The following is a 19939-nucleotide window of genomic DNA, read 5'->3' as shown; positions in this document are numbered from 1 at the left end:
AAGAAAATAATTACCATAAAATTCAGATGTGTTTATGGGGAGTTAGGGGTGCAGTATGCAAGGAACATACACAAGGATTTCTGAGGTACTAGGATACCTCTTAACCTGAGTGTTGTATACACAAGTGTTCTTTTTATTGTTACTCTTTAATTTCATTCCTAGGCATATACTCTGGAGAAATTCATGCACTTGCAGAAGACATTTTATATACTCTTTTGTATATATGATATCTTTTTCAATTTATAAAGTTATTTATTCTATGCAAGAGGAATGTTGGATATGTTTGTAGTACCGACATGGGGAAAACATCCAACACATATTAAGTATCAAGCATGTTATAGAACTCAATAACTCTGAACAATATACACTAAAATGTGAACACTGGCTACCTCTGGGATGATTTCCATTTCAAAATTATACATTCTGGAGTGTTCCAATATTTTGCAATAATCTCATTCACTTTTGTGGTCAAAAAACTAAAGTTTATTTTTATATGTGTAAAAAAACTGTTTAAAATAGAGAAATACTTTTCTGGAAAGAGGGACTTTTTTTCCCTTTTGCAAACTGAAAAGAGTTCCCTGACAACACCCTGACTGTACAAAAGAGAATTTGTGAGGACAGAAGTTTCAAAATGGGAAGGGCTGCTAGACATAGGTTCCTTCAATGGGGTGTAAAGAGTGAATGGGGTCTGGTCAGTCCCTCTGGCTTACCAGACTTTCCCAACCACAAAGCAAACCTGCTTGTCCCCTGCCATTCTCCACCCCCAGCTCAGGAGAGTGAATGAGGTCTTGGCCAGCTGCCTTCCAGTCCTGCCCCAACGTTCCAGGTTCCCAGCCGACTGAGCATCTGGCAGTTAAGCCAAAGGCCAACAATGTCCTGACTTCCTGAGTAAATACCTGTGAACAGAGAGAAGACATAGTGGGGTCAGAGCAAGGACTACACAACAAGGCAAAGAACAGAGCCAAGCCGTGATAGGGGATAAGGAGAGCTCAAGAGATCTTGTTCTGGGCCATCCCGTGATTTCCCTGTCTCCCTCCAGCCCCCAGAATTTTCCATTGCAACTGGTGGGGACTCGGGCTCTTGGGCTTGGAGAGACATGGCGAGGTGGAGCCCCAAAGAGTTCATTTCATCAAGGGAAAAAATTCCAGGCTTTTGCAGGTACTGTACCCTTTGTCTAGAACGTTTTCCCTCCATCTTATCCTGGCTAGCTTCTGTTCATTCTTCAGATTTCAAATTATGGACCACTTCCTCTTGGAAGCCCTACCCAACTCCCACCACTGGACATTCACCACCCTCCAAGAAGAGATCGGAGGCCTCTCTGCTGCCACAGCCTCTCCCTCCCTTAGCCAGCACTATCCCACTCTAACAGTTGTCTTTCCCACTGGAATTTTAACTTCCTGAGGTCAGGGACCATGACTATCTTACCACTGTGTATCTCTAGTACCTGGATACTCCAAAAGTACTCAGAAAACGTTTTGATAAATGGATGAATAAAATGAAGGAAAGGCAGAGAGGGCAAGTGACAAAGAATCTTTCCACTTGTCTGGAGTGTGGTTCTAAGCAGCCTATGGGAGGAGCCTCCAAGGCAAAGAAAGCTGCAGGAGGCTTTATCCTCCCTTCCTCTCCTCCCTGCTCCTTCCCATTCTTTTATCATTGTACCCTCCCCTTCCCCACCTCCCATCCCTTCCAGTTTGGTGTGAGCTTGAGCTCCCTCTACTGGCCAGACTTCAGTGCCACAGGGAGCCAAGCCCATGAACCCTCGCTTGTTTCCTTCTTTCCTCTGGAGAGACTCTGCTACCCCCTCCCCCACTAGGGGGTTCAGGAGGGACTGGAGCATGTAGAGAAAACAGGGCTGTTCAGCACACTGGAGCTTTCCAAGGTCTGAGCCCGCACCTCCCCATCCTCAACACCAGGAGCATTTTCCTCACACCCTTACCTCACGCTCAGTTTCCTGGAGCCCCAACTCCATACCAGCTAATTCACAGAGATGTTGATTTCCGGAGCCTATGGCTGATACATCAGCTCTGACTATGGAACAGAGATCCCAAGATGAGTTGGGAACAGAAAGACAAAAGACTGAGACAGATAGCAGAGAAAAAGGAACCCAGAGAGTGAAAGGATATAAACCCACATTAAGACAAAGATCAGGACTTTGTCCCCAGGCCTTTCCACCCACCCTGGGCTTATATGAAGAAAAAATTTCCCTCGCTCCTTCAGTGTGCCTATGTTAATACAGAACAAAGAGGAATGATTGTGTTGATCAGATCTTCAGACTTAACAGAGATATTACACTTTAGGGGCAACTGCTGGAGAAGACCTCTCTCCCACACCCCTGCCCTGTTCTCCTGAGAGGGCCTATCCTGGAGCTCACATCTTCATTGTCACTTCCACTGAATGAGTACTCTGGCTCCAGCCCCTTCTCAGTGATGCTTCTCTCCTCTGGCATCGGCTCATCCAGCCAGAGGAGTGCCTGTGGTGAGAAGACCCACTCCAATGCTTTTCGGACCCCCACCAGGTCTAGCAACTGCAGGGATAGAAACAAAGCCAAGGGCTGTCAGCAATAGCCATGGCTCTTAACTTCCTCAGTGAGTAAGAACAAAGCCAGAAGCCACTTACATTATCACCTTACTGAGTAACAAAAGTGCCAGCCTTGCCTCTCCCAGGTCTTCAGTTTTCTTCTGGGCTTTATATCCCTACCTGTGGCTGATCAGCCCAAAGAGATTGGGAAAGGAATTGAACCAGGTATCCCAGGTCTAGCCCATCTGTAGTCATCTCTTGGCCATCTTTCTTTGTCCTAGGATTCCCAACCAGGCACAGCCAAGGCAAGTGACAGAGGGTAGATTCTTCCTCTCATTCAGGCCTTGGCCACCCTCCCAGGCTGAGTGTCCTGGGAGCCATCAGGACACCACCCAACTCTGCCCCGAGTAACCATGAGGAGGAAGATGATGGCTGCAGGGGTAGACTTGATTATCCAAAGCAGACCCAGGCAGGCAAGTTGGATGGCTGTGAAGAACTGGACCCTCCTCAGAGGCACATGCCGCAAGAGCAGAAGGTCCGGCTGGTGCTTTGCTGGCATCAATAATAGCTGCACCCTCTTCGTGAACTGGGGGAACAAGAGGAGGAGGAAAGCAGTGTACTCAGGTAGCCTGGAGGGTGTCACTGTTAGCTATCCAAGCCCAGCGTTGGGAATGGTCAGAAGGCTCCCTTGGTCCCCTCCCCAACCACAGCGTGGCAGCAGAGTCCCTATGGCCAGGAGAGGCAGGAAAAGAGGAGAGGAGGGGAATTGGCAAATGCAGGCAGGAGGTACCAGCGGGAAAGAAAAGGAGAAGAGTGGGGTTACTTGGTGATTTTAATGGACTCACCTGGATGCTGCTAATTGCTGTCACCCCCATGTATAGGAAGATGCCATAGAGCAGAGGCATTGGGATGAATTGGTAGAGAGAAGTGGAGAGCTGGCAAAGTAGTTCACCTCTGCCAGCTGCCCAGATACCCACCCCCCCAGGCTCCAACCCCAGCCTCCAGCCTCCAGCATGTAAGCTACCCACTTTGTATTGCCTGCTTTCATTGAAGCTTCACATCAATCAGATGGAGTAAATTCTATAATTTTCTCCATTTTACAGATCAAGAAACTGGATTTCAGAGAGGCTAAGTAACTTGCCCATTACCTCTCTTACCACTCTTCTCTCTCACATTCCTCTCTGCTCTCTCTGTTCCTGCTATACTGGCCCCCTTTCCTTTCCTCACTATGTCCAAATTTACTTCTACCCCTTGCAAGGCCTTTTGCTTTGCTATTCCCTCCACTTATGTTTCTCTTTTTTTCCCCCCGACCAGGGATTAAACCTGGACTGCCAGAGAATTCCCTATTCCCTCCACCTAAAATGCTCTTCCCTGACATCCCTCTCACTACTCACGCTTCTCACTACTCATGTCATGACACCCCAGAAACCAGCCAATCTAAAGTAGACCCCTGGGGACTTCCCTGGTGGCTGAGTGGTTAAGAATCCACCTGCCAATGCAGGGGACATGGGTTCGAGCCCTGGTCCGGGAAGATCCCACATGCCACAGAGCAACTAAGCCTGTGTGCCACAACTACTGAGCCTGCCCTCTAGAGCCCGCGAGCCACAACTACGGAGCCCATGTGCCACAACTACTGAGGCCCGTGTGCCTAGAGCCCACGCTCTGCAAAAAGAGAAGCCACCGCAATGAGAAGCCCACATACCACAATGAAGAGTAGCCTCTGCTCGCCGCAACTAGAGAAAGCCTGCACACAGCAACGAAGACCCAATGCAGCCAAAAATTAAATAAATTTATAAATAAATAAATAAAGTAGACCCCTGGTGCTCTTAATCACCTTATCCTCTTTTATTTTTCGTAGAAGTTATCACTATCTGAAATTATCCTAGTTTATAGCTTTAATTGTTTTTATCTGTCTCCTCTCACCAGAATGCAAGATATGGATGATCTGTTTTGATCACCACTATATCCCCAGTCCCTGGACCAGTGCTTGGCACATGGCTTATGCTCGGTAAAAATCTGCTGAATGAGAGTCACCTAGTTAGTCAGCGGCTGATCCGGTCCATCTGGCTCTTTCAACTACTCTCCTCTCACCCAGCCTCCATAACCTTTCCCTCCGCTAACCTCTTGTCGTCCTGCCTGTGAATTGGTGTAACCATTCTCCACATCCTCCTTGACTGCTTTGCTGTCTTGGCTTGTTGAACCTTTCTGCTGTTACTTGTTGCTTAATTTTTATTCATGTGTATGTGTTGCTGACAGGGGCTTGGTTCCATATTCTTCTTCAATATTACTCCCCTCCCCACCCTCTTCTCCCAGGTGCCTCGCAGAGCCTTGTACACAATAGGTGTTTATAAACATCTGGTGAGGGAGAAGTGAAGGGGTTTTGCCTCCAAGTTTTTCTGGGTTGTGATGATCACACTCTTAGTCTAAGGCTCATTGAGAGTCTGGAGCAAGGGTAGTGCTTGGGCCCTGGGGATGGTGGCATGTCTGCACCCTGCTCCACTGGGTAGAAAGCCTACTGGGTCGGAGTTTGGGTTCTCAGATAGATCTGAGAAACTAGGTCTCTTGGTGGTCTCTTGTAAGCTCCTTAACCTCTTTAACCTTCAGGTTCCTCGTTTTTAAAGTGCGTATGCCTCTCAGCGGTAATGTGAGGATTAAATGAGACTATGTATGGAGAAAACTTAACACAGTGCCCAGCATGTGGTAAATGTTCAGCCAATGTCAGTTCTTCCTATATTTATTATTATTACTGCCCTGCCCCCGATGCTGGCTTGTCTGACTAAGGTGCCTTGAGTATAGGTGCCAGGAAGATGGAGATTCTTGTGAGGATGAACACCGCCAGGCCCGTCGGCCTCTGCTCTCTGTGGGGAAAGGAGGAGTTAGCTAGGGTCTGGGAGAGCCCCTAGGGTGCCCAGGCTGGGCACGCTGGCCAAACATCACAACAGACCCTGGCAGGAGGGAAGCGGAGGGATCCCTCGACAGTAACCTGGCAGGGAGGGGACCTTAGCTTGGTGTGAAAAGTTGGCAGAGAGGAAGGGACAGGTCACTTCAATACGGGGGTCCCAGTCCTCTTCAGCAGCTCTAGCTCAGGGCTGCTCTTTGTTTTTATCTTTTATTTTGATGGAAAATTAGCAATTTTTATACTAACATAAAAACTTCTACTTCATAATTTGCAAAGTTGATTTCACATACTTTCGACAGTTAGACTATGTTTCCAACAAAATTGTTTTTGTGATGGTTACTTTGTAATATCAATGAGGTGCTTCTACACTGAGTGGGGATTATTAGGTAGCACCTCATCCTTGCTCAGCCCTGGCTGCTTCCACACTCATATCCATGACGCTCCTCTGGAGGCCCCTCCCAGTCTCATGGCTGAAGGAGGAGAGGGGAAGACCTGACTCACCCACCTCAGAGCCCAGAACCCACCCATTCACCCCACAGCAGCGCTCATGGGGCAGTGAGAGAGCCCTCTGGAGTCACCAGCTTACCTTTTTTTTTTTTTTTTTTTTTTGCGGTACGTGGGCATCTCACTGCTGTGGCCTCTCCCGTTGCGGAGCACAGGCTCCGGACGCACAGGCTCGGCGGCCATGGCGCACGGGCCCAGCCGCTCCGCGGCATGTGGGATCTTCCCGGACTGGGGCACGAACTCGTGTCCCCTGCATCGGCAGGTGGACTCTAAACCACTGTGCCACCAGGGAAGCCCACCAGCTTACAATTTAAGCTGCCCAAATAACTCTGCCCTGTACCCAATACCCCACCTTGCTACCCACGTCTCATTCCAGCCTCCTGAATACTGGCCTCACCTGATGCCCAGGAAGCTGGGAGCCTCCCCTGGGACACAGGCTCTGCTTTCTCTCCAAAGACTGTCCATGTCGGCCAGGGAGATGACAGTGGCTGAGACATACCAGGGCAGCCCAAGAGCTGATGTAAGCAGCATCAGCACGGACACACAGAGGAGGTCCAGGTGGAAGCCAGCCCCCTTCTGCAGATAGCGGTGGGGCAATGAGGATGAAGCTAGCCCAGATCTGGGCCCTCTGTCCTCTGGGGTGGGAAAGGGGGAGCCTGGACCCCACTCTGGAGCTCCTGTCCTTGGGCTAGGGACCTAGGGTCTTACCCAGCAGGCCTTACCCGCAGTCTATATTCGGTGCGGTTGAGGATGACCCCTGTGATCTGCTGGTCCATGAAGATGAGGATAGACAATAGCAGGGCAGGCAGGGCGGCTGCCACACTCAGCCACCAGGGGTTGGTTCCAAAAGGTAACACTAGCCAGCCATGTCCAGGGAGTGTGGGCTAGGGAAGGGCAGTCCGTGGACAGGTTGGAGAGGGTATCTCAAGAGCACCTCACCTGCACACTCCAGCCTTGGCACTCTTCCACAGCTCCCCCCCCATCCTCCCCCCCCTCCCCGCATGCTCTAAGACACTGAATGCTAGGTGGGAGCAGTCTGTATGTGCACAGCTGGTTCAAAGCATCCCAGTGCAAGGATGGCAGAGGGCAGAAGGAGGGGGACCAGCCTAGGGGCTGGGCTGGAGCTAGGGGCTTTGGACTTTGGTTCTCAGGGTCCTTCCCTCCCTGCAAGAGGAGGAGGTGGTGGAGGAGGCCCGCCCACACTTCTTGATGTACAGAGAGCTTCTCCCTAGGCACCCCGCACCCCCATCCAGCGCTGGGCAACTCAGGTTCACACCTGCCTTGATCTGGGGCAGGGGCAGGGCTGGGTGTGTCTGAGTCTGCCCTGATTACAAGCGTCTGCTGCGGGGGAGGGCCCCAGTTGCTGCCTTGGGTTCTGAGCCCCTGAGGCTGCCTCAGTTGGAACCCCCGTGCTCTCCTGCCGTGAGGGAAGCTGGAGGGGAAGTCTCCAAATGCACAGGCAAAGTTTAGGTGCTAAGTCAGTGCTGAGCCTTGTCCTGTGTACTGTCATGCCCTGGGCAGGGAGCTCCAGCTTTACTGGATCAGAGCAGGCAATCGTGGGTGCCAAGAAGAATTTGGGGAGTAGTGTAGTGGGTAGGGCCATGCCAAGAGTAGGGAGAACATGTAACAACAATAGCTAGCATTTATTGAGGTCTTGGTATGTGCCAGTCCCAGAAATGCGATAGTGCTATGCACTATGATCTTCTGTGAATCTCAAAACAACCTATGACGTAGAAACTATGGTAGTTTATTATTTCCATTTTATAGATGAAGAAATTGAGGCTCAGAATGCGGGTTAACTTCCCTAAGTCACACAGCTAGGAAGTGACAGAAGTGGAACTCAGACCTAGGGCTGGCTGACCAGAACCCATTCTTTTAACCCCTTACCTATAATAGGTATAAGCACAATACCTGTGCTTGCTATGTGTCTGGCACACGATGTGTCCTCACAACAACTCTGAGACCATTATTATACTATTTCTATTTTATGAGTGAGAAAACAGAAGACTAGAGAAGAAGTATGGGATCTATTCATCTTCCTCCTCTAGGGTCCTTTCTGTTGGCCCTGCTTTGCCCTCTGCCCTCCACTCCCAGGTCTCACCTTGAACTCTCTGGGCACCGTGAGCTTCGGCGTGGGTAGGCCCAGGAAGGCATCGAGGCCACAGCCCAGCAGGATGGCCAGGACTGAGAAGAAGTCACCCAGCATCTTGCACACCTGGCCACCCAGCAGACACTCAGGTTCAGGCCACCATCCCCTTCCTTCTGCCCCCTTTCCCATTTGCAGACAAGGCCCGAAGCCAAGAGCCAGTTCTCTCCCACAGAAAGAGAGGTGACACTTACCATGGAGGGGAAGAAGCAGCTGGTCTTTACGTGCTTGAGGGCCATGGCAAAGAGGATGGAAGTAACGAAGAAGAGAATGGAGAAGAAGGCAATGTCTGGGACTGTATGACAGCCAGGCCCATGAGGATGGCCTCCCTGCCGGGCACACTCAGGTGGGGACAGCAAGGATGCATTGACCAGGCCTAGGTCTTGTGTGGAGAGGTGGTCCTGGATGGGGTTATGGGCAGTGAAATAAATGTCCACTGATGTCCACTGAGACTGAGTACACAAGATAGGAGATCTGCAACCATAGCAAATGGCTGGGCCTCAGTGACCTATGAGGGGTGGGAAGAGCCTGGAACTACTGACTTCTTTGGTCTCCACCCTTTCTTTCCCGGGCCCTCCCAGGAATAGGCCCTCACCACGCTGAAGATATCATCTCTGTCTTTTGGCTTTGTGCTTGTCCACTGAGACTCATTTCCTGGAAGGAGAGAAAAATTCAGGTGGGGACTTCCCTGGTGGCACAATGGTTAAGAATCTGCCTGCCAGTGCAGGGGACCCAGGTTTGATCCCTGGTCTGGGAAGATCCCACATGCCGCGGAGCAACTAAGCCCATGTGCCACAACTACTGAAACTGCACTCTAGAGCCTGCGAGCCACAACTACTGAGCCTGCAAGGCACAACTACTGAGCCCGTGAGCCACAACTACTGAAGCCTGCGCACCTAGAGCCCATGCTCCACAACAAGAGAAGCCACCGCAATGAGAAGCCCACGCACCGCAACAAAGAGTAGCCCCCGCTCGCCGCAACTAGAGAAAGCACACGCACAGCAACGAAGACCCAACGCAGCCAAAAATAAATAAATAAAAAATAAATAAAATAAATACATTTATTTAAAAAAATAAAAAAAGAATTCAGATGATTTTTCCTCCCCTGGAACCTTCTCTAGCCCAAATCAGGAGCCTAATTTCACTGGTCCAGCTGAACCAGACAGTTCTTAGTTCTGACTCATCTGTCTGCTGACTCTGATCACTACCAAGTCTGTCCTCAGGAAATTGCCTCATGCCCTTGTCGCTTCAAATTCCCTACCTATTTGTAACCCAAGTGCCTGGCACAGGGCAGACACCCAACAAATGGATGAGCACACAAATCTGTGTGTTTCCACTGGGGCCAGAATTAGTCTTGTTCATGCCTAGTACAGAGTCTGGAACTCTTGAGAGGACACGTCTTCCTCAATCCTGGTCCATGTGGAGGGAAATGTGCAAGTGTAATACTCCAAGCTCCTCTCCACCCAGTCAGTAACTTGGCCCAGGAGAAGAGCAGTGATTTATTTGATTGGTGAGTTTGGGAGAAGAAGCTGGGCATGCCTGGCCCTGCCCCTTCCTCTCCCTCTCTGGGGAGTAAGCTGCCTGCACCCTGCGTGCATTTAGCTCTGCTCCTCTAGGGTGAGACAGTCCCTGTCCAGTGCAACCATGACTGGGTGGGTAAGTTGATCCAATTTTGGTTTCATCATTAGGAAGCCCATACCCATAGATACAACAATGTTCTTCTCTCAGCACTGGCAGAAATAAAGATATTGGGTCTGCTCTGTTGACCTATTTTTCATCTGACTCAGAACCAGAATAGGGAAGAGTGCTGCTGGTTACTGGGTAAGTACTCAGCATTTTGCTGAACTTAACTAAGGGGGACAGTACGGGGACAACCCTTCCTGCATCCTCCCTTATTTTGCCAAGCTCCCTATTTTCCTCGCCCACCTCCTGGGTCTGTGTACTGGCAGCCATAGGCAGGAGAGCCAGGTCTCTGGATGGGATAGGCATGGGTCAAGGTCAGCATTTTGCCCATGGCATCATAAATGAAGATGAGGCTGATAAGAGCACAGAAGCCTTCCTCGGTGAAGTGGGTAAAGTAGCGCACAGCACGCTGGCCTCCGTGGCCACCAGCACCAGGCAGAAGGTGGCCACCCAGATGCCCACCCACAGGCAGAAGGGCAGGTAGTCCAGGCTGTGATCTCTGGGGGATGAGAGACAGGCAGGGCTTGGAAGTGCCCATTCTGCTCCCAACCTAATCCAGGTCAGGTGCCCCTGGAGCCAGTTTCCACCCTCCCCTATTGACCCAGCTGAGACCAGGCTGAGGGTGTGCTAGTGAGGGTCAGGTGAGGTGGGGGAGTTCTCCTACCTGCTGAAGGAGAAGAGCAGGTGTTCAAAGACTAGCACTGGCCCGGTGCTGCTGAAGATGGTGAGGGGCTGGCTGGCCATCAGGCAGAAGGCAGCTCCAGTCAGTGCCGTGCCCGGGAAGCTTTCCAGCACCCCATAGAAGCCAACAGTGGGCCCTGTCAGCACAGGACCCTGGATTCCTCAGCCTAGGAACCCAAGCTTCCGAGGAGTCTCCTCAGCCCAGCCATAGACCCAGAGGAGGGGGAAGGGCATGGCTGGTGGAACACCAAAGCTACGCCTACTCCCCACACGCCCACCTCCGCCCCCCACCTGAGCACCGTCGGTGGCTTCTCCCAGCAGACCCCCGAAAGTGATGGCGTTAGTGACGGTAACCAGGTAAATGTAGAGCACGGCCGAGAAGCACTGGGGGTGCAGGGCGTCCAAGAAGTCTTTGGGGTACCACGAGGCCTTCTGGCGCACGTCCTGGACAAGGAGCCTCCCGCCCGTGGGTCATCAGTGATCCAGGTTCCCGCATCCCACGTCCCTGGGGCCAGGTGAGCCTCCCCCGCCCCCCCCACAGTGAGCGCACACCTCGGGGCCCGTGTGACTCCTCTCCCCGCCCAGGACAGCTACCCTCGCTCCCACCCCAGCTCTCCACCCCTGCCAGTCCGCCGCAACTCCGGACTGGCCACGTGCGGCCCGCGGCCGTGCCTGTCCTCAGCCGGGGTCCTTCGCCGGGCAGAGGGACTCTTGGGCTCCCACAGTTGCGAGGGGAGCCTGAGGACAAGGGGAACCCGAGTTGGCTGAGGATCCCCGATCAGACCACAACTCGGCGCCGGAGTTCGCAGCACCCTGCCCCCTGGCGGCGGCTCGTGTCTCTGCTGGCTGGGGGCGCGGCTCTGACCGCGGAGACCCGGGCCTCATTTCAACAAGGTCCAGATCACATTCTGACCTTCTAACAAGAGTGAAAGCCAGGCTCCGGCAGGGGAAGGTTCCAGGTCTCACAGCGACAGAGTGGTCCAGCAGAACTCAGGTCTGCTCCTTTCCTGTCCCCTCCCCTACCCCACTGCCCCTCCTCAACAGTGGAACTGGACCCAAGGCCTTTGGGGAAGGATCTCTATGGCATGATGACCCCCAGATACCTTTTGTTTTCAGAAGACAGACATTTAGGCGGGGTAATCTGAGCTGTTGGGTCCCATCGACCTAGAGGGAGCACTGTCACCTCCTCTAGGAAAGCATCCAGGGCTGCCAGAAGGTCATGAAAGTTGGTGGCCCACCGAACTGACCACTGGAATTGCTGGGGATAGGGGCACAGAGGGGCACTAAATACAGATCTGCACCCTTACATGCATTTTCACAGTTTCAAAACTAGACACAAGTCACATAGGCAGACGAGTCATTCAAGCATTTATTCACGCATGCATGCATTCAGTGAGTATCTGTGGGTGCCTCCTGTGTGCCAGCCCTGTGCTAGGTAAGGGGTGGAGGTGTGGTGGTAGCCAAGGGAACTTCAGTCCTCATACTCACAGACATGAAGCCACACTCTGCTTCACTGCTGTACTGATCACACGTAGAGAGTCCATATACTCACTGACACAAGCGCGCACACACGTATACACACACACAGAGACACACACGTGCCTGCCCAGCTCACCGGGTCACTGAGGAGGATGGCCACTGCCTGGCCCATCTCATGGTGGCCCCTTCCCTGTGTGGGAGGGCCAAGGAGGAAGGCAGAAAAACCTGAGGAAGGAACCAGGTCCCAGAGAGAGTCAGAGGCTGCTATCTCATAGGGCAGCCCTTGCCTCTGACCTCACTACCAACCCCCTATACACACTCCTGTGCACACCTTCTTTGCAGCGCTGACTGCCACTCCTCCCTGAGTACCAGTCCCCATCCCCACCCCCAGAGAACTGGACCCAAGAACCTCCTAATCCCCTCGCAGGTAAAGGCCTTCTCTGGGCTCCAGGATATCCAACCCCCACTCAGCAGCCTCACCTGCTGGGGAGGGGCACCTCAGTAAGGGGCCCCAGAACCACTGGATCCCGCAGTTGCACAAAGACCCCCACTGGCTGTTCCAGGAAGCCGAGCTCTCCTGCCAGCACAGCCCCTGCTTCAGCCCCTGGTGGGAGCTTCTGTCTCAGAGGGTTCTGATACTGGGTTGGGGTTCAAGGAGACACAGAGGATGAAAGGTTATTCAGGGAAGGGGATGTTGGCAGGATCTTGACTGAGGAATCGTCCAGTGGAGGGTGGACCTCTGTTAATCCCTAACTCCTCTCCCAGCCCTGCCCAAGGAAGTGCCACAAACCTGTCCCTTCAGGGGGGCTTCCTCCTCGTAAGAAGCCTCTCTTGGACGAGCAGCTCCTACAAAACAGGATTATGCGGTGATTACGAGCACAGGCTTTTGGGGTGGATCTACCAGGGCTCCCTGACCAGCTTTGCCAAATTGTGAAAACTGGAGCACAACTTCCCCCTCTGCTCCTCAGTTTTCTCATCACTAAAATGGGGATAATTGTGGTATTACCTCCCAGGGTGGTTGTGAAGATTAAGTAAGATACTGTGCGTGGACCTCTGGCACAGTGCCTACCAAGAACATCCCTTCACAGAGCTCTGGCTGTGGTGATTCTAGCCCCTCCATTCTTCTCCCCTCACTACTACCCCAGCTTCTTCTCACTCATGAGTCCTGGGTTGAGGTCCAAGCTGAGGTTAGGCCACTCTTGGTCCAGGAAGGTGCAGGGGAGATCTGGGACCCTCCCACCCCAGGGTTTTTGGTCTTGGGCCCAGGGAGGGGCCTCTCACCTCAGCAGGGGCTGGTGCCTGTGGTCTGGATGAGGTGTGGGGGTCTCTCAGCTGCCCTCTCAGCTCTGGGCTCAGCGACTCCGCTCTGGTCACCTGCTCTGGAGAACAGAGGTGGGGCTCCCACCCTTTCCTGCGAACTCCCTGCCCCTGAACTCTCCCCTTTGCCCTCTGCTCAGGTCTCTTTCCCTTCTGAGAGTCTAGGGAATGCCAGTGAACTTTCTCTTCACTCTGCATTTCTATCTCTCCCCTGTGATGGGGATGGGTAATCCCCCAGGGTGGGGCGGGGTGGGCTCTGGAGAATTCCAAAACTTTGTGGGGGAAATCTTATAGAAATGGCATGGATGCCCAGGCCCTCCCAGCAAAGGGTCGCAGCATACCCGCGAGCTCCAGGAGGCTCTGAGCTGGACAGTCCAGCAGGACAAGGCCCTTGGCCATCAGGCTGCGGAGCTTCTGGAGGCTGGGCAGTGCCACGGTGGGCACGGGGGGCGCTCCACCTGCCTGCACCCACTTCCAACTTCTCCTCAAACAGCAGCCACCTGTGGTGAAGAGGGGCAGACAATGTTACTGGGGGCATCTCTCCCAGGTTCAGTAGTGGGGACACAGGAGAGCCAGGGAAAGTGAGACAGTGGGGAAGTTGCGGGCCCAGTGGTACAGAGTATGCCCCTCCCGGGCAGTCAGCCTTCATCTTGGGTCTTGGGGAACTCAAAACCAGACTGCCGAGAAGGCTGAGCACCATAGAGGGTGAGGGTCTGAAATGGGGAACACAGGAAGGAACTCCTGATTGGGGGTGAGAATACCATGCCACACACAGGAAGAGCTGGGAGTCATGGAGGAGGCACCAGTGGGGGAAGGGGAAGGGCCCTGTAAAACTGGCCTGGGTCCCACTCATCTGCCTGTCTCTCTCCACTCCAGTGCCTGGGGCCAGCCCAGCAGCTCATTCAGCTGAATGAAAGGCAGAGGGTCCTTGGGTACCCCCTGTTCCCTGCTGTCTGTGTCTAAGGGGCCGTCAGGGCTGGGGCCAGAGCCAGGGCCACTGTCCAGCTCTCCTGTGGGTATATTTTCACAAGCACTGGAGACTTCAAACTCCTCCTGGTCTGGCAGCTTCATCTCGGTGAGGCTTGCACAGACTCTCAGGGACGGGTGTGTTCCTAGGTTCTGAGGCCAGGGGCCCGCTGGCTGGCTGCATTTGTAATGCACCCCGCATGCAGCACAACACAAACAGCAAGGCCTACTGACTCCAGAGCCAACCAGTCACCTCCTCCCCTGCTTGTTTTCCCCATTTTCTGCCAGCCTGAGAGTGTGAGGCTAGCTTGACCTTTCCCAGGCTCTCCAGAAATGCCCAACCTGGGGCAAAATGGTGGTGCGCATTTCCTGTGGGATCCGGTCTGACCCCACTGCATTTTGTGTAAATTAACAGGAATATATCACTGGCTTAGGTCTTAGGACTGACCCCCAGATTATACTACCCACTACTCTGCATCAAATACAAACACCGGATACCGTGGACTGTTTTGAGTGTCACCAACACACCCTGAGGGCACTCATTTGGACAAACAGAGACCTAATAAATAACTGGGTCTATAGAAGTCAAGCAGGCTAAGGGAGAAGGGAGATAGCAGGCAGAGGCCCTGCCCACTAAATGGGCTGATGATGGAAGGTGGAGGCAGTTCATGAAGAACAGATGCCTGAGTCTTAAATTCCTTTGTCCAACAACACCTGGAAACTTCCTAATTTAGCTGTGTGCCTGGGGTCCGCCTCTCTAACTCAGCCCCGCCATGAGGATGGAGGAGCCAGCTAGGGTGTGCGTGTGGAGGAGTTCCTGGCACTAGATGTGCAAGGGAGAACGTGGTCTATTAGCAAGTCCTGTTGGCTCTACCTTCAAAGCAGTTCTGGAATTCCACCACATCTCCCCACTTCAAAATGGTCACCCTGTTCCAAGCTGCCATCATGTCTCACCCGAATTATTTCAATAGCTTTCTAACCTTTTACAGTGATCTCTCTGCTTCCACTCTTCCATTCTCCACACAGCAGCCATAGGGGCCCTCATTTATTTTTATTTTTATTTTTTTAAATACATTTCCATTTCACTCAAACATAGAGGTTCTTTTAAAAGGCAATCAAGCCATATAACTCTTCTGCTCAAAACCCACCCAATACATTCTCATTACTCTTAGAAGAATAATCGAACTCTGTCATGGTCTATAAGATCTGATCTATAGTCTGGCTCCAGCCCTCCTGCCTCCCTGATGGACTCTTATACCGTTCTGTCCTTGCTCACTCCTTTCCAGCCACACTGGCCTCCCTCTCTTATGTGAAGCCTGTTCCTGCCTGAGGGTCTTTGCAGTGGCTCTTCTCTCTGCAGGGAAGGCTTTTACCCCAGATCTTCACAGGACTGGATCCCTGTCACCTACGTCTCATCTTAGATATTACCTACTCATGGAGTCCTAGGTTTCTCCATCACATTTCTCTGTTTTATTTTCTTTCTGGCAATTATCACTACTAGTAACTGCCTTGTTTATTTATTTTTTTAATCGTTTATTGCCTGCCCCTACACACACACACACACACACACACACACACACACACTGGAATGTACCTTCCACGGAGCAGGTATTTTATCTATCTTCTTCACCACTGCCCCTAGAGCACCTGGTGGCACTCAATAAATACTTGTTCAATGAGGTCATAGGAAGGGAGGGGCTGGGAAATGAGCTGAGCTTCTCATTGAGGCCACATGAGGGCGCTGCTCCCCGCGGAAACGATCGCTAGGGCCGCTCCCTTGGGCCAAGCGGCAGGGTTTGCTTCCCAGAGAGGACCCACTAGGGCGCAGAGATGGTGGGGATGGCAAGAAGGGGTCCTTGATCCTCCGCCTTGCCCTGAGCCACTGCAGACTGGCCTGGCGGGGTGGGGTGCGGGGGAGCGCAACAGCGATGGGGCGAGAGACCCATCAGGCTCATCTGAATGCATGTCAACCTCCCCACTGGATACCTGGGACCCATTTCCTCTCTGAAAAATGGGACTCAGGCTGGCCCTCCTCACCAACCCCAGGTCTGGACTTGGGGCAAATTTCTCAAGGCCAAGGAGTTCCCAGGGCAGGAATTAGAGGAGCAAGTCACTATATTACCAGTTGGGAATTGGGTGCTGAGTCTGATGGGGGAGTTGGTTTCAGTCCCAGGAAGAATAGAAACTGGCCTAGGGCTTGAGAAGGCGGGGAATCCCCGTGACCACCCCTTCAAGAATGTGTCCCAACCCCAGGGGCAAGTGACTCAAGGGAGCCTGAGGGGAACAGGCGCTGGATTTGGCATGAATACCCCCTCACAAGCACAGCCTCCCTTCCCTCCCCCATTCCAGCTAAAGTTCAGAGGGTCTGCCCTTGCCCTCTCTGTGGCCCCAACTACTCTAGCTCCCCAGGCTGCCTGAAATAGAGGGCCACCATGCCTCCACCCTCCCTGGGCCCTTCTCACTCTTGGGTCTCAAGTGCCCTGAGCTGCACAGGTTGGTGAGGGAGGTGAGTGAGGGTCTGTCTGTGGGCATCAGTGGTCTCCCAGACAGGGCCAGTGAAGGTGTGCTGTCTGGGAGGGCAGCCCTGGGCATGAGCCCTGGAAAATACCCTGGCCTAGGAATTCAAAGACCTGGTTCTCATCCTAGCCGAAACACAGACTTGTTGGGTGTCCTTGGGCAAAGCCCCTCCCCCCTGTGAGCCTGTTTTCTTCCACCGAAACTGAGACAGTTGGAGTAGATGATTTCCAAGGTTCAAAGTAGACCTTTAGCAGTACACTGAACTGGCCCTGAGGGGCAGGAAGCAGTGTCACCAACTGGCTGCCTCGGTGTAAATCCCGGCTTGGTCACTTTCTAGCAAGTGGAGAAGAGATTTACCTTTGCAGAACCTGAGTGTTCCTAACAACAGAAGGGGAATAATAAAAGTGCCCACTTCATAGGCTTTATTAAATGGAACAATGCATGTAAAATAGGCCTGGTACATAGTAAACACAATAGAGGGAGGCTGTTATAATTAAAAGCTATGAAAATAGTCACTTCCAGAGTGGGGAAGAAAGAAAATATCATATAGTGAAATGTCAGTTGCATCCAACCACTGTGCTAGGCACATTATCTCATGTAATTCTTATGACAAGCTTTTAAAAAACTCACAGTTTTTTAAAACTTTTAATTTAACTTATTTTAAAAAAACGATGTGAGTCTAATCATAGAAGAAGAACTATAGAAGAAGTTGTAGGGCTTCCCTGGTGGCGCAGTGGTTGAGAGTCCGCCTGCCGATGCAGGGGACACGGGTTCGTGCCCCGGTCTGGGAAGATCCTACATGCCGCGGAGCGGCTGGGCCCGTGAGCCATGGCCGCTGAGCCTGCGCGTCCAGAGCCTGTGCTCCTCAACGGGAGAGGCCACAACAATGAGAGGCCCGTGTACAGCAAAGTTGTAAAAAAAAGCAGGTCTGTGGCTGGTACCTTTCATCCAGCTTCTCCCAATGGTAATATCTCACATAACAATAGTATAATATTCAAAACCAGGATGATGACATAAGCACAACACTGTTAACTAGACTGCAGGCCTTATTCAGATTTCACTTGTTTCCATATGCACTCATTTGTGTGTGTTTGGGTGTATAGTTTTATGAAATTTTATCACATGTATAGATTCACTTACAACCAGCTGAGCAAATTGCTCAGCCTCGTTAAGCCTTGGTTTTCCCATCTATAAAATGGGGGTGGGGACATCCCTGGTGGTGCAACAGTTAAGACTCCATGCTCCCAATGCAGGGGACCGGGGTTCGATCCCTGGTCAGGGAACTAGATCCCACATGCATGCCACAACTAAGAGTTTACATGCCTCAACTAAGGAGCACGCCTGCCGCAACTAAGACCCGGCACAACCAAATAAATAAATAAATAGATAAATAAATAAATAAAAATGGAGGTGAAGATACTCTTTTCCTCAGAGAGCTGTTGTGAGAATTAAATGAAATAATGTATGTAAAGCTCTTAGAACAATACCTAAAATGTAGTGAGTGCTCAATAAATTTAAGGGTTTTTTTTAGAAAAAAAGCACATTTTTGAAAAATGACATCAATACATAAATAATTCGCATGTGTTCTAGAGAAAACAGAAAATGCTCATAAGAGTAAAAATAACATAAAATAAATTTTCAAATGCCCTTTTACCCCAAAATAACCACTGTTAATTTTACTCACACCACAAATTTGAGGTATATTTCATTATTCTTACTTTATCATAAGAACACTGAGGCTCAGATAGGTTGAGCAGTTTGCCACAGTCACTGAACTTATGAATGAGGAGCTGAGATTGAATGCACGCTCTTGCCTCCAGGAGCTCACAGCTGGGGCCAGCAGACAGGCCTATGAGTCATATCAATCCAGGGCAGATTGGAATGAACAGCCACTGCTGGTTTCTGAGTACTTGCTATGTTCCAAGCACTGCCTGAGCACCTTGCAGGTTATCTCAGTGAGTCTTCACAGTAGCCCTTTGAGGTAGCTAATGTTCCCATTTCTGGATGAGGAAACTGAGGCTCAGAGAGATATTTTGTTCAAGGTCAGAGTTAGGGGCCGGTGGACCCAGGGAGCAGAAAGGTGTCGGTCACATGCCTCAGCCCAAGCTTAAAGCCTCCTCTCTGAGGGATTCAGACAAGATGCTAGGAGAGTGTCTGGGGAGAGAGAGTCTCTCCAGCTGGAGCTTTGGGCATCTTTCATCCTGGGGCTGGGGTGCCCTTCTCTGACCCCACCTTTATCCCAGACACCAAGATCCAGCCAAGATTTGGAGTGGACCCTGACAGCTGGAGCCTGCTTCCACTTGTCACAATGCCGTCACTCCATCTGGAGTGGAGGGGTGAGAGCCTTTGAAAGGAAGAGGCAGAGGAAAAAGAGAGATCGAGTCTGCAGAGCAAAACCACCCGAGCCCTCAGTAAACCTTTTTACCTCAGGCTTTCCGGTCGCCTCTGACCTAGACTGCCAGACTCAGGAAGTGTTGGGAAGGCAACTGCAGGTATGTGATTATTGAGTTTCAAACTAATTACTTATGCTCCCCTTACTTCCAGAAAAGATTTAGACAACAAGAGACATAGAAACAAGTAAATATTTACAGAAGGATTAAAGAGCTCCATAATGAAATCAAATTGGAGAAGTAAGAAATCATTGTCTTCAAAACGCTGGACTGGGGATAATCACTGCAACTGAGCACCAAAACTTAACTGTGAGCTTCCTGGCAGTGGATGCAAAAAGGGAGCATATGAATTCCACACCTGCATTATCTCATAAAAGGAAGTACCTATACCAGATACCAGATGAGCCAAACTTCCTAACACTGAACTACAAGAGGAGTTTATTACACCTCATTCAGGCACTGGCCAGGGACCTTCTACGTAATAATATCTAGAACAGCGTTTTTACAAAGGATACAGATATTCATATTCCATGTGAACATCTCTTATGTTAGTGGTTCTCAACCCTTTCAGAATCGATATTTCCTTTTTATTTATTTATTTATTTATTTATTATTTTATTTTTTTTTGCGGTACGCGGGCCTCTCACTGTTGTGGCCTCTCCCGTTGCGGAGCACAAGCTCCGGACGCGCAGGCTCAGCGGCCATGGCTCACGGGCCCAGCTGCTCCGCGGCATGTGAGATCTTCCCATACCGGGGCTCGAACCCGTGTCCCCTGCATCGGCAGGCAGACTCTCAACCACGCGCCACCAGGGAAGCCCGATGTTTCCTTTTTATAACAAA

At 51.5% G+C, this 19939-nt stretch overlaps 2 protein-coding genes across 5 annotated transcripts in view; one reads left to right on the top strand and one right to left on the bottom strand.

Annotated features, from left to right (window-relative positions):
• The window catches only part of HBEGF (heparin binding EGF like growth factor), a 64982-nt gene that overhangs the window by 25714 nt on the left and 19329 nt on the right, over positions 1-19939 (top strand). The gene's annotated exons all lie outside the window — the stretch shown is intronic.
• SLC4A9 (solute carrier family 4 member 9) lies at positions 1975-14297 on the bottom strand. The gene is given in 26 exon segments (XM_060296289.1): positions 1975-2028; positions 2372-2524; positions 2930-3103; positions 3363-3433; positions 5305-5375; positions 6318-6496; positions 6643-6804; positions 8022-8135; positions 8261-8448; position 8624; positions 8662-8720; positions 9993-10154; positions 10157-10248; positions 10414-10547; positions 10722-10887; positions 11037-11168; positions 11534-11688; positions 12046-12120; positions 12122-12134; positions 12390-12547; positions 12700-12755; positions 13191-13238; positions 13241-13288; positions 13568-13671; positions 13673-13729; positions 14083-14297. Coding segments are annotated over 26 exon segments (2841 nt in total).

Source organism: Globicephala melas, chromosome 3 (assembly GCF_963455315.2).
Source record: "Globicephala melas chromosome 3, mGloMel1.2, whole genome shotgun sequence".
NCBI lineage: Eukaryota > Metazoa > Chordata > Mammalia > Artiodactyla > Delphinidae > Globicephala > Globicephala melas.
The sequence above is the reverse complement of the archived record's forward strand: the minus strand, read 5'-3'. Positions and strand labels throughout refer to the sequence as shown.